This window comes from Phalangium opilio, unplaced genomic scaffold (genome assembly GCF_054372755.1).
Source record: "Phalangium opilio isolate 3A_F unplaced genomic scaffold, DU_Popi_V2 ptg000329l_1, whole genome shotgun sequence".
Taxonomy (NCBI): Eukaryota; Metazoa; Arthropoda; class Arachnida; order Opiliones; family Phalangiidae; genus Phalangium; species Phalangium opilio.
Genome location: NW_028324226.1, coordinates 6,213,919 through 6,226,668, shown reverse-complemented (window position 1 = coordinate 6,226,668; position 12,750 = coordinate 6,213,919). Strand labels below are relative to the sequence as shown.

The window sequence follows — 12,750 nt, the reverse complement described above, 5'->3', positions numbered from 1 at the left end:
GGGACTTAGAACTATGACCTTAAACTTCAGCCATTTTGTAAAGTTGGTCAATTAAGAAAAAGTCAAGTGCATGACTTACCCCGGTAAATGAGCAAGCTAGGTAGGCGATTCCAATGGCCAAGGCGTCGCTTCCCAAGGCTTTACGACTGGAATCCATCGTGGCGAAAACTGTGAAAACCACGACGAAGGTTAGCACAAATTCCACTCCAAAGGACTGCCAAGGGTTGAGTTGCTCGTTGGTTAACGTGCTCCCCAACGTCCCTTGATGCCCAGGAATCGTTACTCTGTAAATGAGAAAGAAATTCAAAATCTCGTCAATTAAGATTTCCAGTTTATGACAAAGTCGCGAAAAATCACTAGATAATTATCCTTAATTGGAAAGACAAATTGCGGCGGCGACTACTCGGTTTTTCTCTCGTTTAATTTCAGGAATTTAAGGAAAAGCTTTCTCCCATTTCAATATCTCGCTAGAGAATAAAACTGAAAAGGATTTTTAATGAAAACGAGAATTCTCGTTAAGGGCTCCAGAAATATGTATTTGCTCCCCTCTTTTTCCTTATTTTCTCCTTCAATTCACGAAGAGGATTAAATGAAGTTATCAAAAAGTTCAAGAGTTTATAAACCAAACCACTCGCTGCCTGATATTCCATAAAACTCTTTTAAATAATAATGAAGTATACAATGTACACGTAATTTAAACTATTATAAGGTTGGAATATAGTCATGGATGATTAGGAATCGGGTGGCAATAAGGTCTTCATTAATTTAATTATTTATTTACTTATTTATAGAAATGACCGATATCATAAATTAACCGATACCAATATTGAAGTTTTACTGGAACTGGTAAAGATTTTAACCGATTATTTAAACTCTGCGAGGTAACCCATTAATTTAACCCAATGAAACCGACTATTTAACCCAATGAAACCGACTATTTAACCCATTGAAACCGATTATTTAGCCCAATGAAACCGGTATCGTCCGATTTAAACTATTCTCGGCCGATTTTTAACATTTCTCGGCCGATTTTTAACGATTCTCGGCCGATTTTTAATGATTCTCTGTTTTTACCGATTATTAATCGATAAATCGGTAAACAACCTCAAACCGACATATCGATAAAAATCGGCAAGTTAATCACATTTTTTTTATTTTAAATATTCATTATCTCTAGTTTAATTTAGCTCAGTCATTTAAAAGCATGTAATTATTAATTGATGCCTAAGCTAGTACTATATCATTATAATCTTTTACTTATTTTAATTTAATATCTTTCGGCTATTTTACTTCTAGACATCATATATGAAATCCAATTAGAGTTGCATGCAGCAGCGGAGTGCAATTTTTCTTTAAAACGTATTTGGCAAAATTTCTTTCGCGTTGAAATTCTCTTGGGTAATAGGCGCGTGTACCCTAACGCTAAGTCATTACGGAACGCTGCTTTAATACAGTTTTCATCATCTTGAATTCTCAGTTCACGTACGTCATAGAGAGAAAACAAATTAGAGATCCAAAGGTTTTTCTTTAATATTCTCTACTGCTACCCCCCGTTTAATCATTGAATTTAATTTTTAAGGTAAACTTTCATTTAATCTTAAGTAATAAGAGGTTTTAGAATATAAATTTTTTTTCTTAATTTCCCATGGGACACACATTTAAAGAGTTGGTGAAACGAAATAGACACGAGGATTTTAATGAAAAAGATGCAGTTGAAGTAAGACGTAATTCTTTCGGAAATTTTGATGAAATGCTAGCTATTTATAATATTCTGCTCAAGGGAACTTATAAATTTTAAATGGCGTCGCGTACTACATTATTAGTAATACTTCATTATAAATAATTATATATTTCAACATTTAGGGTAAATTACCATGGAAAAATTACATAATTACTGCAATATTTGATAGTACTATGGAAAGTTACTTAATTATTGTGATATTTGATAGTTACTATCGAAAAATTACTTAATTACCGCGATATTTGATAGTTACTATGGAAAAATTACTTAATTACCGCGATATTTGATAGTTACTATGGAAAAATTACTTAATTACCACGATATTTGATAGTTACGATGAAAAAATTACTTAATTACCGCGATATTTGATAGTTACGATGGAAAAATTTCATAATTACTGCAGTACTCTGTAAATTACTTTGGAAAAATTACATAAGTATTGCGGTTTTTGCTAAATTACCAACATCCATGCAAATATTACATAATTACTGCGGTTTTTAGTAAATTAAAAAATCCATGGAGCATTTTAAATACAGTATTTGGTAAATTACATAATTTCCGCGGTATTAGGTAAAATTTCATGGATAAATTGCATAATAATTGCGGTATTTGGTGAAATTGCATGGATAAATTACGTAATAATTGCGATACTAGGTAAAACTGCATGGATAAATTACATAATAATTGCGATACTAGGTAAAATTCCATGGATAAATTACATAATAATTCCGGTTTTTGGTGAAATTGCATGGATAAATTACATAATAATTGCGGTATTTGGTGAAATTGCATGGATAAATTACATAATAATCACGGTATTTGGTGAAATTGCATGGATAAATTACATAATAATCGCGGTATTTGGTGAAATTGCATGGATAAATTACATAATAATCGCGGTATTTGGTGAAATTGCATGGATAAATTACATAATAATCGCGGTATTTGGTGAAATTGCATGGATAAATTACATAATAATTGCGGTATTTGGTGAAATTGCATGGATAAATTACATAATAATTGCGGTATTTGGTGAAATTGCATGGATAAATTACATAATAATTGCGGTATTTGGTGAAATTGCATGGATAAATTACATAATAATTGCGGTATTTGGTGAAATTGCATGGATAAATTACATAATAATTGCGGTATTTGGTGAAATTGCATGGATAAATTACATAATAATTGCGGTATTTGGTGAAATTGCATGGATAAATTACATAATAATTGCGGTATTTGGTGAAATTGCATGGATAAATTACATAATAATTGCGGTATTTGGTGAAATTGCATGGATAAATTACTAAATAATTGCGGTATTTGGTGAAATTGCATGGATAAATTACTAAATAATAGCGGTATTTGGTGAAATTTCATGGATAAATTACGTAATTACTGCGGTACAAGGTAAAATTCCATGGATAAATTACGTAATTACTGCGGTACAAGGTAAAATTCCATGGATAAATTACATAATAATTGCGGTATTCATTAAATTACAGACTCACATCTGTAATGAAGATCCCTGATCTTGTTTCGTTAAATATAAAACCCCGTTTGCACTCTTTTTGAATCGATTGTTCAACGAATAATTTCACCTTTCCTTTAATAACGCTAAGGACTTTTATGCCTAAACCCAATCTTATTAGCATAGTAGATCAGAATTTTCATTTTTAAATCCTCCTCGAGCATAAATCTCGGTTTTATATAACTGCATCTTACATCGTTAGGCTTAAAGCATAAAAAAGAAAAGAGCGCTCTTTCTTTCTTTTTACCCCTTCCTGCCCTGCCCTGTATAACAACAACAAAACGTATTTAAATTTTTCCTGGGCTGCAGTAACTCCCGGAATCCTTAGAATTTTCAATTGAAATTCTTCCAAAGCAGTCTTCGGTAAACATCTATTAAATTCTCTTCTAACCCTTCCCGCCCAAGTTTATTTTTCCCCCGCTCTTCTTTCCTCTTAAGAAATTTCCCATCTAATGACCTAACGGAGCTATAGAGTGTTTAAAAGAGAGCGAGGGATGCGTGTTGCTTTACCAAAATAGCGTTCTTTTAGATTAAGAAAGGCCGCCGGAGAGACGTTTTTTCCTCTCTCTCTCTCTCGTTCATTGTCTTTCAGTCTAGGCTTTTTGCCTTTTAAAATTTCCAAGCCCTAAAATACCATTATAAAATTCTTTTATGTTTTTTATTTTTATATTTTGTTTGTTTTATTTTTCGTTGCTGGTTTTTTTAAAATTTAAGAAGCTTTATAAAAGAATATAAATTTAGTGTGAAGTTTATAGAAACGAGTTTTGATGATGCCAGTTTGAAGTGTTTTATAGGGACGATGTAACGTTTAACGTTAGGAAATAACAGCAAATTAAATTGTGAGATATATTTCTAGTTAATTAGTTATTTTAGCGTTTGCAATTGAAATTATGCTAAATCCTTTAATTAAACGTTTAAGCGACTGTTAATTTTTTATTTAGAAAGATTAAGCCCGTTTCAGCTTATAAACTAATTAAAACGTTTTATTTCGAATTGCGTCTGAGTAATTGAAATGTTTCAATTTCGAACTCTTAATTGTCAAAGCATTTTTACCGACATAAAAATATCTCCGTTTATACTAGCTCAAATGATTAAGTTTAATATAATATTTAACGACGACTAGCTAAAAAAACCAACTTTAAAACTAATTAAACCCATATTAAACCTAATTAAACCCATATTTAACCCATATTAATGGTCATATCTAGAGATGTAAAATTACCATAGTTTTTAGAAATGGTAATTTACCGGAAAAAGTAGCTATAAATTACTGGAAGAATTTGCGATAAATTACTGGAAGAAAATATTACTGATAAATTACCGGAATATTATTGGTACAGAATAATTATCAGATAAATTACCAATTAAAATTTTGGGAAAAATAAATTATACTTTACTCAGGCGCTTTAAACTAATCGGAAATTGAGCAAAAAAAAGTTTTTTTTTTGGCAGTATACAGGTCACTTAGTTTTTGACTTGGAGCGCCTAAATTTGGAAACAGATAATTTACAATTTAAAATTACTGATGTAAATCATACCATTACCATCATTGGTGGTATTTGGTAAATTTGCGGTATGTTACGCACTCGCATCTCTAATCATACCCATGAAAATATTTTAAATCTGTGACTACTTGTACACACTATGCGAATCAAATCCCTTTTATTCACTTTAAATTTTTATTATCTTTGTTTAGAGACACCGCTTTGATCAATTTTCTTAAATTCTTCCCAAATATCAATCTTTCTTCACCCCATCATAAAAATAAAATTTGTTTATCCAACGCCCCATCAACTGTTGATATTCCATTATCAGTTAAATAGGGTAGACCGTCGCGTGTGTTGTCGACAAGGGTACGTTGGACAGAGAGTATAATCTATTTTTTATAGTTTTCGTCGGATATAGCGCGTGGTACCAGCTGTCCATCGACAAAGCTAGCCTAGATAGATAGATGATAGGCTGTACCATAAGTTTATAAGATATGATCGATAAGTATAACACTACCTATACTTCGTATCGTATCTTCCTATTTAGTCTGTACTAAACCTCTCACCAGGCGTCGCTTTACAAGAATATATGACCTACGTTACTTGACGAGAATCTATGTCCTACGTCACTTCACGAGAATCTATGTCCTACGTCACTTGACTAGAATCTATGACCTACGTCACTTGACGAGAATCTATGACTACGTCACTTGACGAGAATCTATGACCTACGTCACTTCATGATATGCTCTCAGTAACCAATGAGAAACTTATGGAACATATCTTATGAACTTATGGCTGTACGTGTCCTTCATCCTTTCTTTCCTTTTGGCGTTAGTTCAAGATGCGCATGTGATGGTGTCTGGCTCGTGATTGTTGCCCAAGAAGGAAAAGAGTATATTATGGTCTTCCTTCGACGACTTGTAAGGCCCCGGGTGCCGCTGCCGGTTTTGGATTACTTTTAACTTCTTTTTTATGGCTGTTGTTGGCCATGTTCGAAAAAACGTCATTTTTCATCCATTTCCAAACTCTTAGCCAGCCGCCATCGATTCCAAAATACACCCCCGATAGTCAATATTGAATTTCTCTATAGCATAGCTTAAAGCCATTGCCCATACGTAACCCTTTACGTGCCCGGGTTTTTTCTTCTTAAAGACCGTAACTTGATGTAAGAGAGAGTATGTTTTAAATAGGGTCCCCCATAGAGAAAACTGTCACTTGCAGAACGTTGAAGTTGAAAGTTTGAAGTTTATTCGATAGTTTTTGGATTTTTCAAGAATTGAGAAACTTTTTGAATTTAGGCTTAAGACGTATCGAAGATTTTGTGATATTTCGACTTAAGGTACTTGAAGTGCGGAACATCAAAGGTGATACACGTTTTTGGGTCCGTTTCTTAAAGTCCATACTATCTTACCCAAAAGTTAAGTACACTTTTAAGGCAAGTCCGAATGTTTCATATCGAGGTTATTTCAGAAATTATACGATCATCTTTAGTGCGCAGAGATGTATTATTGTCAAATTCTGCAATTTTCAGTCAGGGCTGCAATTGGGCTAAATTTAAATAATATGTTCTTTTTCCAAATTGACCGGTTATGAGTTCGAACACTGCAGGTGTTCTAGTGTTAATTATACATTTATAGATTTCCTGAATACACATATATTACGCTGTGACTTGTCATGCCGGTATTCAAGAACGATGTACATGGTTTTTACCTCTCCGAGTGACGTATGTCACGGAGAGGTTCTAATTTCGACGTGTGTGTGTGTGTGGCTGTTGTTATTGACTTACACCCCACGTGACCGCGTTCGCAGTTTCCAAATCGGAGCAAACGTGTTCGCCATTTCCGAACTGCTTTCAAAAGTCACGGAAATGGCTCCTCTACTTGAGTTCTCACACCACCATCTTCTGATCTTTGTCCATCCCACACGGACACCAGTCTGTACATACTGGCTTCTAATCACCACCATCTTCTGGTCTTCGTCCATTCCACTTGGACACCAGTCTGTACATACTGGCTTCTAATCACCACCATCTTCTGGTCTTCGTCCATTCCACTTGGACACCAGTCTGTACATACTGGCTTCTAATCACCACCATCTTCTGGTCTTCGTCCATTCCACTTGGACACCAGTCTGTACACCTGGCTTCTTAATCACCACCATCTTCTTCTCTTCGTCCATTCCACTTGGACACCAGTCTGTACACCTGGCTTCTAATCACCACCATCTTCTGGTCTTCGTCCATTCCACTTGGACACCAGTCTGTACACCTGGCTTCTACTCCATCGTCATCGTTGGGTTTAAGACATTCGCGGCGATCAGCTAGGGTTACGAGAAACGTCTAGCCTCCCTAGGGTGGGATCACCACCAAAGGTTTTCGCAATTGCGGTTGTTCTTGCTTTTAGCTGTAGATCGACACCCTTATATACTACCTATTTGAGTAAAGCAAAGCAACCGGAGTATGCTTCATTTCAAACGCCAATATTAGTCAAGTCTCTCAAGAATGTCTAATTGTTCTTTATCAACGCGATGTAACGCTCAATAAGGCGAACAACTAACGAAGAAAATATTTAATATTAATTATATTTATTTTAATATTTAAGATAATCTAGTTTCTCAACTCAAAATTAAAACGGAAAGAGTTAAAAATTAGCCTATGTTTTAGTCTGTGTGTGTCCGTCCGTTAGTGCACCGCGTTAGCAGTTCGCTTTGTTTTGTGGAAAAAAATCCTACAAAACCTTAATATTTGGTTTTCTCATAATGTATAATTAATATATGGAAATATTTTTCGTAATTTCGATGCCTTTAGTGGTTTTGTAGCTATAAAGCTCTGTTTCATTTTGATATGCCAAGAATATTTTTTATTATTATTATTTGAAATCGATGTTTATATATTACTTAAGCTATACTACATCTGTTTATAGCATAATTTTTTCTAAATTGATTTCAAGACGAACGCATCTATATTGGTCAAATGAACTTTTATTTGTCAATAGGCCTATCGAACCAAAAAGTAAACGCTTGGGTTTGGTTTTCGTTTCTGTAATACAGAGACATTAACGGTTCAGAGTGAGCCGAAAGTTAAATACACTTTTAAATAATTAGGCTTAGACTTTATAATCATGGTGGAAATCTGGGCCGCGTTCAGAAGAGCTCAGCGCTGTTAGCAGTGTCCTACAGAACGGGATTTTGTTATTGAATTTTGACGTCACGGTGCTCAGCGCTGAGCCAGCACGGTCTTCAAGGAAAATAGTCGGGTTTTTGGATAACGTGACGTAAAACGCGTAGTTCTCAGCTTGGCGAAAAAAGCATGGAGGAATTAATACAAATAGCTCTTGCTGATTATGATGGGACTAGAGCTATTTAATTAGCGTGAAACAAGTTGATCACGCGAGAAGTTTAAGAGACATGTTAGTTTCTAATTTTAATTATAAAAGTTGTTGTTTTCTATCTCTTAAAATATGTTATCATACAATTTTTGTTAAGCCTTGGTACCTTGCACGCTTTATTGCGCTAGCGTCATTTTTAAAACACCGATGACCGGAGAAAAGCTATGACGACAGAGCTCACAGGTAAACGTTTTCCAAATCCGCTGTCTTTTTTGGTGAGCTCTGCTGAACGCAGCCCAGATCAGAGAAAGGTCTGATCGCAATCGGATTATAGCTTCGTGTTTTCATGCTTTTTATGGTGCCCATTTACCTTCAGTGTGTGTGGCCACAAATTAGCTTTGGTGTTATGTAACGTTAACAGTCATGTTGACAAACTAAGAAAATCGTTGAGGTGAAACGAGAGGATAGTGTTTACATGGCAACCCTTTTGTGAATATGGCTTTGAACATAGAGGGTATACAGTTGAGGAGTAGAAAATTGGGCCTTTACAAACACGTAAAGGTAATATCACCCCAAAGTTTTATCTCTTCATTTCCCGTTTTTCCCCCATCGGATGATTTTAATGTGTACAAGTATATCCTTATTGGATGTAAAATATCGTCTGATTTACAGTATATTTGCTATGCTTTGTATACTGCTTTAATATTTCATAAATTTTAACTTCACTATTTGCTCATAAAAAAAAAGAAACATTTCCATATCTGGGTAAATAAGTTTGTAAGTAGTCCTCTTCTAGACTCGGAGAGGTAATATTTTGGTTTTCCCAACTTTTACCTCTCCGAGTGACGTATGTCACGGAGAGGTTCTAATTTCGACGTGTGTGTGTGTGTGGCTGTTGTTATTGACTTACACCCCACGTGACCGCGTTCGCAGTTTCCAAATCGGAGCAAACGTGTTCGCCATTTCCGAACTGCTTTCAAAAGTCACGGAAATGGCTCCTCTACTTGAGTTCTCACACCACCATCTTCTGATCTTTGTCCATCCCACACGGACACCAGTCTGTACATACTGGCTTCTAATCACCACCATCTTCTGGTCTTCGTCCATTCCACTTGGACACCAGTCTGTACATACTGGCTTCTAATCACCACCATCTTCTGGTCTTCGTCCATTCCACTTGGACACCAGTCTGTACATACTGGCTTCTAATCACCACCATCTTCTGGTCTTCGTCCATTCCACTTGGACACCAGTCTGTACACCTGGCTTCTTAATCACCACCATCTTCTTCTCTTCGTCCATTCCACTTGGACACCAGTCTGTACACCTGGCTTCTAATCACCACCATCTTCTGGTCTTCGTCCATTCCACTTGGACACCAGTCTGTACACCTGGCTTCTACTCCATCGTCATCGTTGGGTTTAAGACATTCGCGGCGATCAGCTAGGGTTACGAGAAACGTCTAGCCTCCCTAGGGTGGGATCACCACCAAAGGTTTTCGCAATTGCGGTTGTTCTTGCTTTTAGCTGTAGATCGACACCCTTATATACTACCTATTTGAGTAAAGCAAAGCAACCGGAGTATGCTTCATTTCAAACGCCAATATTAGTCAAGTCTCTCAAGAATGTCTAATTGTTCTTTATCAACGCGATGTAACGCTCAATAAGGCGAACAACTAACGAAGAAAATATTTAATATTAATTATATTTATTTTAATATTTAAGATAATCTAGTTTCTCAACTCAAAATTAAAACGGAAAGAGTTAAAAATTAGCCTATGTTTTAGTCTGTGTGTGTCCGTCCGTTAGTGCACCGCGTTAGCAGTTCGCTTTGTTTTGTGGAAAAAAATCCTACAAAACCTTAATATTTGGTTTTCTCATAATGTATAATTAATATATGGAAATATTTTTCGTAATTTCGATGCCTTTAGTGGTTTTGTAGCTATAAAGCTCTGTTTCATTTTGATATGCCAAGAATATTTTTTATTATTATTATTTGAAATCGATGTTTATATATTACTTAAGCTATACTACATCTGTTTATAGCATAATTTTTTCTAAATTGATTTCAAGACGAACGCATCTATATTGGTCAAATGAACTTTTATTTGTCAATAGGCCTATCGAACCAAAAAGTAAACGCTTGGGTTTGGTTTTCGTTTCTGTAATACAGAGACATTAACGGTTCAGAGTGAGCCGAAAGTTAAATACACTTTTAAATAATTAGGCTTAGACTTTATAATCATGGTGGAAATCTGGGCCGCGTTCAGAAGAGCTCAGCGCTGTTAGCAGTGTCCTACAGAACGGGATTTTGTTATTGAATTTTGACGTCACGGTGCTCAGCGCTGAGCCAGCACGGTCTTCAAGGAAAATAGTCGGGTTTTTGGATAACGTGACGTAAAACGCGTAGTTCTCAGCTTGGCGAAAAAAGCATGGAGGAATTAATACAAATAGCTCTTGCTGATTATGATGGGACTAGAGCTATTTAATTAGCGTGAAACAAGTTGATCACGCGAGAAGTTTAAGAGACATGTTAGTTTCTAATTTTAATTATAAAAGTTGTTGTTTTCTATCTCTTAAAATATGTTATCATACAATTTTTGTTAAGCCTTGGTACCTTGCACGCTTTATTGCGCTAGCGTCATTTTTAAAACACCGATGACCGGAGAAAAGCTACGACGACAGAGCTCACAGGTAAACGTTTTCCAAATCCGCTGTCTTTTTTGGTGAGCTCTGCTGAACGCAGCCCAGATCAGAGAAAGGTCTGATCGCAATCGGATTATAGCTTCGTGTTTTCATGCTTTTTATGGTGCCCATTTACCTTCAGTGTGTGTGGCCACAAATTAGCTTTGGTGTTATGTAACGTTAACAGTCATGTTGACAAACTAAGAAAATCGTTGAGGTGAAACGAGAGGATAGTGTTTACATGGCAACCCTTTTGTGAATATGGCTTTGAACATAGAGGGTATACAGTTGAGGAGTAGAAAATTGGGCCTTTACAAACACGTAAAGGTAATATCACCCCAAAGTTTTATCTCTTCATTTCCCGTTTTTCCCCCATCGGATGATTTTAATGTGTACAAGTATATCCTTATTGGATGTAAAATATCGTCTGATTTACAGTATATTTGCTATGCTTTGTATACTGCTTTAATATTTCATAAATTTTAACTTCACTATTTGCTCATAAAAAAAAAGAAACATTTCCATATCTGGGTAAATAAGTTTGTAAGTAGTCCTCTTCTAGACTCGGAGAGGTAATATTTTGGTTTTCCCAACTTGTTTCTTTAAGTTATGAACTTTTGTAAAGTAGTCAACTCTGTCCTTTGATAAACGCTGACCATTCAAGTTGATTTTTATTTTGTTTTCCACAATATTTCATCCCAGTAACTGGGATCAATGTGTCTCAATATACTCTGTCTAAATACATGTACAGCTTTGTTAGACACGTGGCTTGAGTCACTCGAGTTGGGACGATCTCCAGTAACCGAGAGAACCTTAGTTCCAGCCGCTTCGAGCGCTATCTTTCTAGACAGCCTTGCGTAAGATAACCAAAGCTTTTGATCCCCCACTCCTTTGATATGGCATTTTTTATCGTTAATCCCTAGTTAAGTCGAAGGTGAAGCCATTGTCTTGAGAGAACCCAATTCTTCCATGCTTTACCTTAAGCCTTGGTGCAATTTCGTGTTTAAAATAACTTGTGTTGTCCCTTGAAGTTGCAAGTTACGTAGAACCAAAGGTTTTTTGTCAAGGCATATAGAAGGTTCTTCGAAGGATATTTTTTTTTGTAGAAGGATCACATCACGTACTATACCTTATTACCAATCAGACAGGCGTCTTGTTTTTACTCCGTGTGGTAATAACCAACGGAGTAATGCGCTGGTGATTTGTCTGTCTGTCTGTTTGTTTGTTTGTGTGAGGGTTGTAAGGATGTGTGTGCGTGTGGAGGCAGGTACACGGAAAACAAGTCAAAGTGGTTGTGAAAAGATACTCAATTTAAGGCTTCACAAGTTCACAGTAGCTTCTCCAGTGTCAATTTCAGTTTAAAACGACGGAAAAAAAGTACATTTTAGAGATACTAAATTAAAGCTTCCCCCCTTACTAGGAGGCGATTATTCGCGGTGGAGTTGCTTTCGAAATCCCAGAGATATCGGGAACCCCTTCAATAGAATTTGGTTTTTGGGCAAGTGAAATTTGGGTATTTGTACCCCAATTGGACGAATTCATCAATTGGTACTAAGCGTCAAATTGGCTAACGTGTAGTGTCCATTACGCGCCTTTACGGAAACCAGGGATAGATTAAATTTTAGAAGTAGGAATGGAGAACAGAGTTGTGTGAGCGAGCGTCAAAGTCCCGGACCCCCTTCCACGGGACGGAGGGGTATGAAAGAAGAGGTGGGTCATAGCGACAGAGGCAAGAAAGGATTACGTATTTTTCGCCGTCCCCGTCAGCAACGTCATCAAAACGTAGTTTAAGTGAGTCAATAAGATAATTTAAACTTTTCGTTACGCGTTTAAGGCAAACGGTAGATGATTTAAGAGTGTCGGTTTCAAATATTACCATTCGCGGTAGCCAGTAAATTCGAGGAAATTCATGGATCTTAGTAGTCTTTCCACTTAATGTATTCCTCAATTGGGAGAAATACTTGCGTGGTTAAACTCG

At 36.0% G+C, this 12,750-nt stretch overlaps 2 protein-coding genes across 3 annotated transcripts in view; one reads left to right on the top strand and one right to left on the bottom strand.

Annotated features, from left to right (window-relative positions):
• Nucleotides 1–12,750, bottom strand: part of LOC149610541 (neurogenic protein big brain-like) — a 291,238-nt gene that overhangs the window by 158,274 nt on the left and 120,214 nt on the right. For both annotated transcript variants that reach the window (XM_089859108.1, XM_089859107.1), the window contains exon 3: nt 80–284. In XM_089859108.1, the coding sequence (XP_089715234.1) occupies nt 80–284 (205 nt within the window). The remainder of the gene's footprint in view (nt 1–79; nt 285–12,750) is intronic.
• Nucleotides 1–12,750, top strand: part of LOC149610545 (uncharacterized) — a 95,540-nt gene that overhangs the window by 9,261 nt on the left and 73,529 nt on the right. The gene's annotated exons all lie outside the window — the stretch shown is intronic.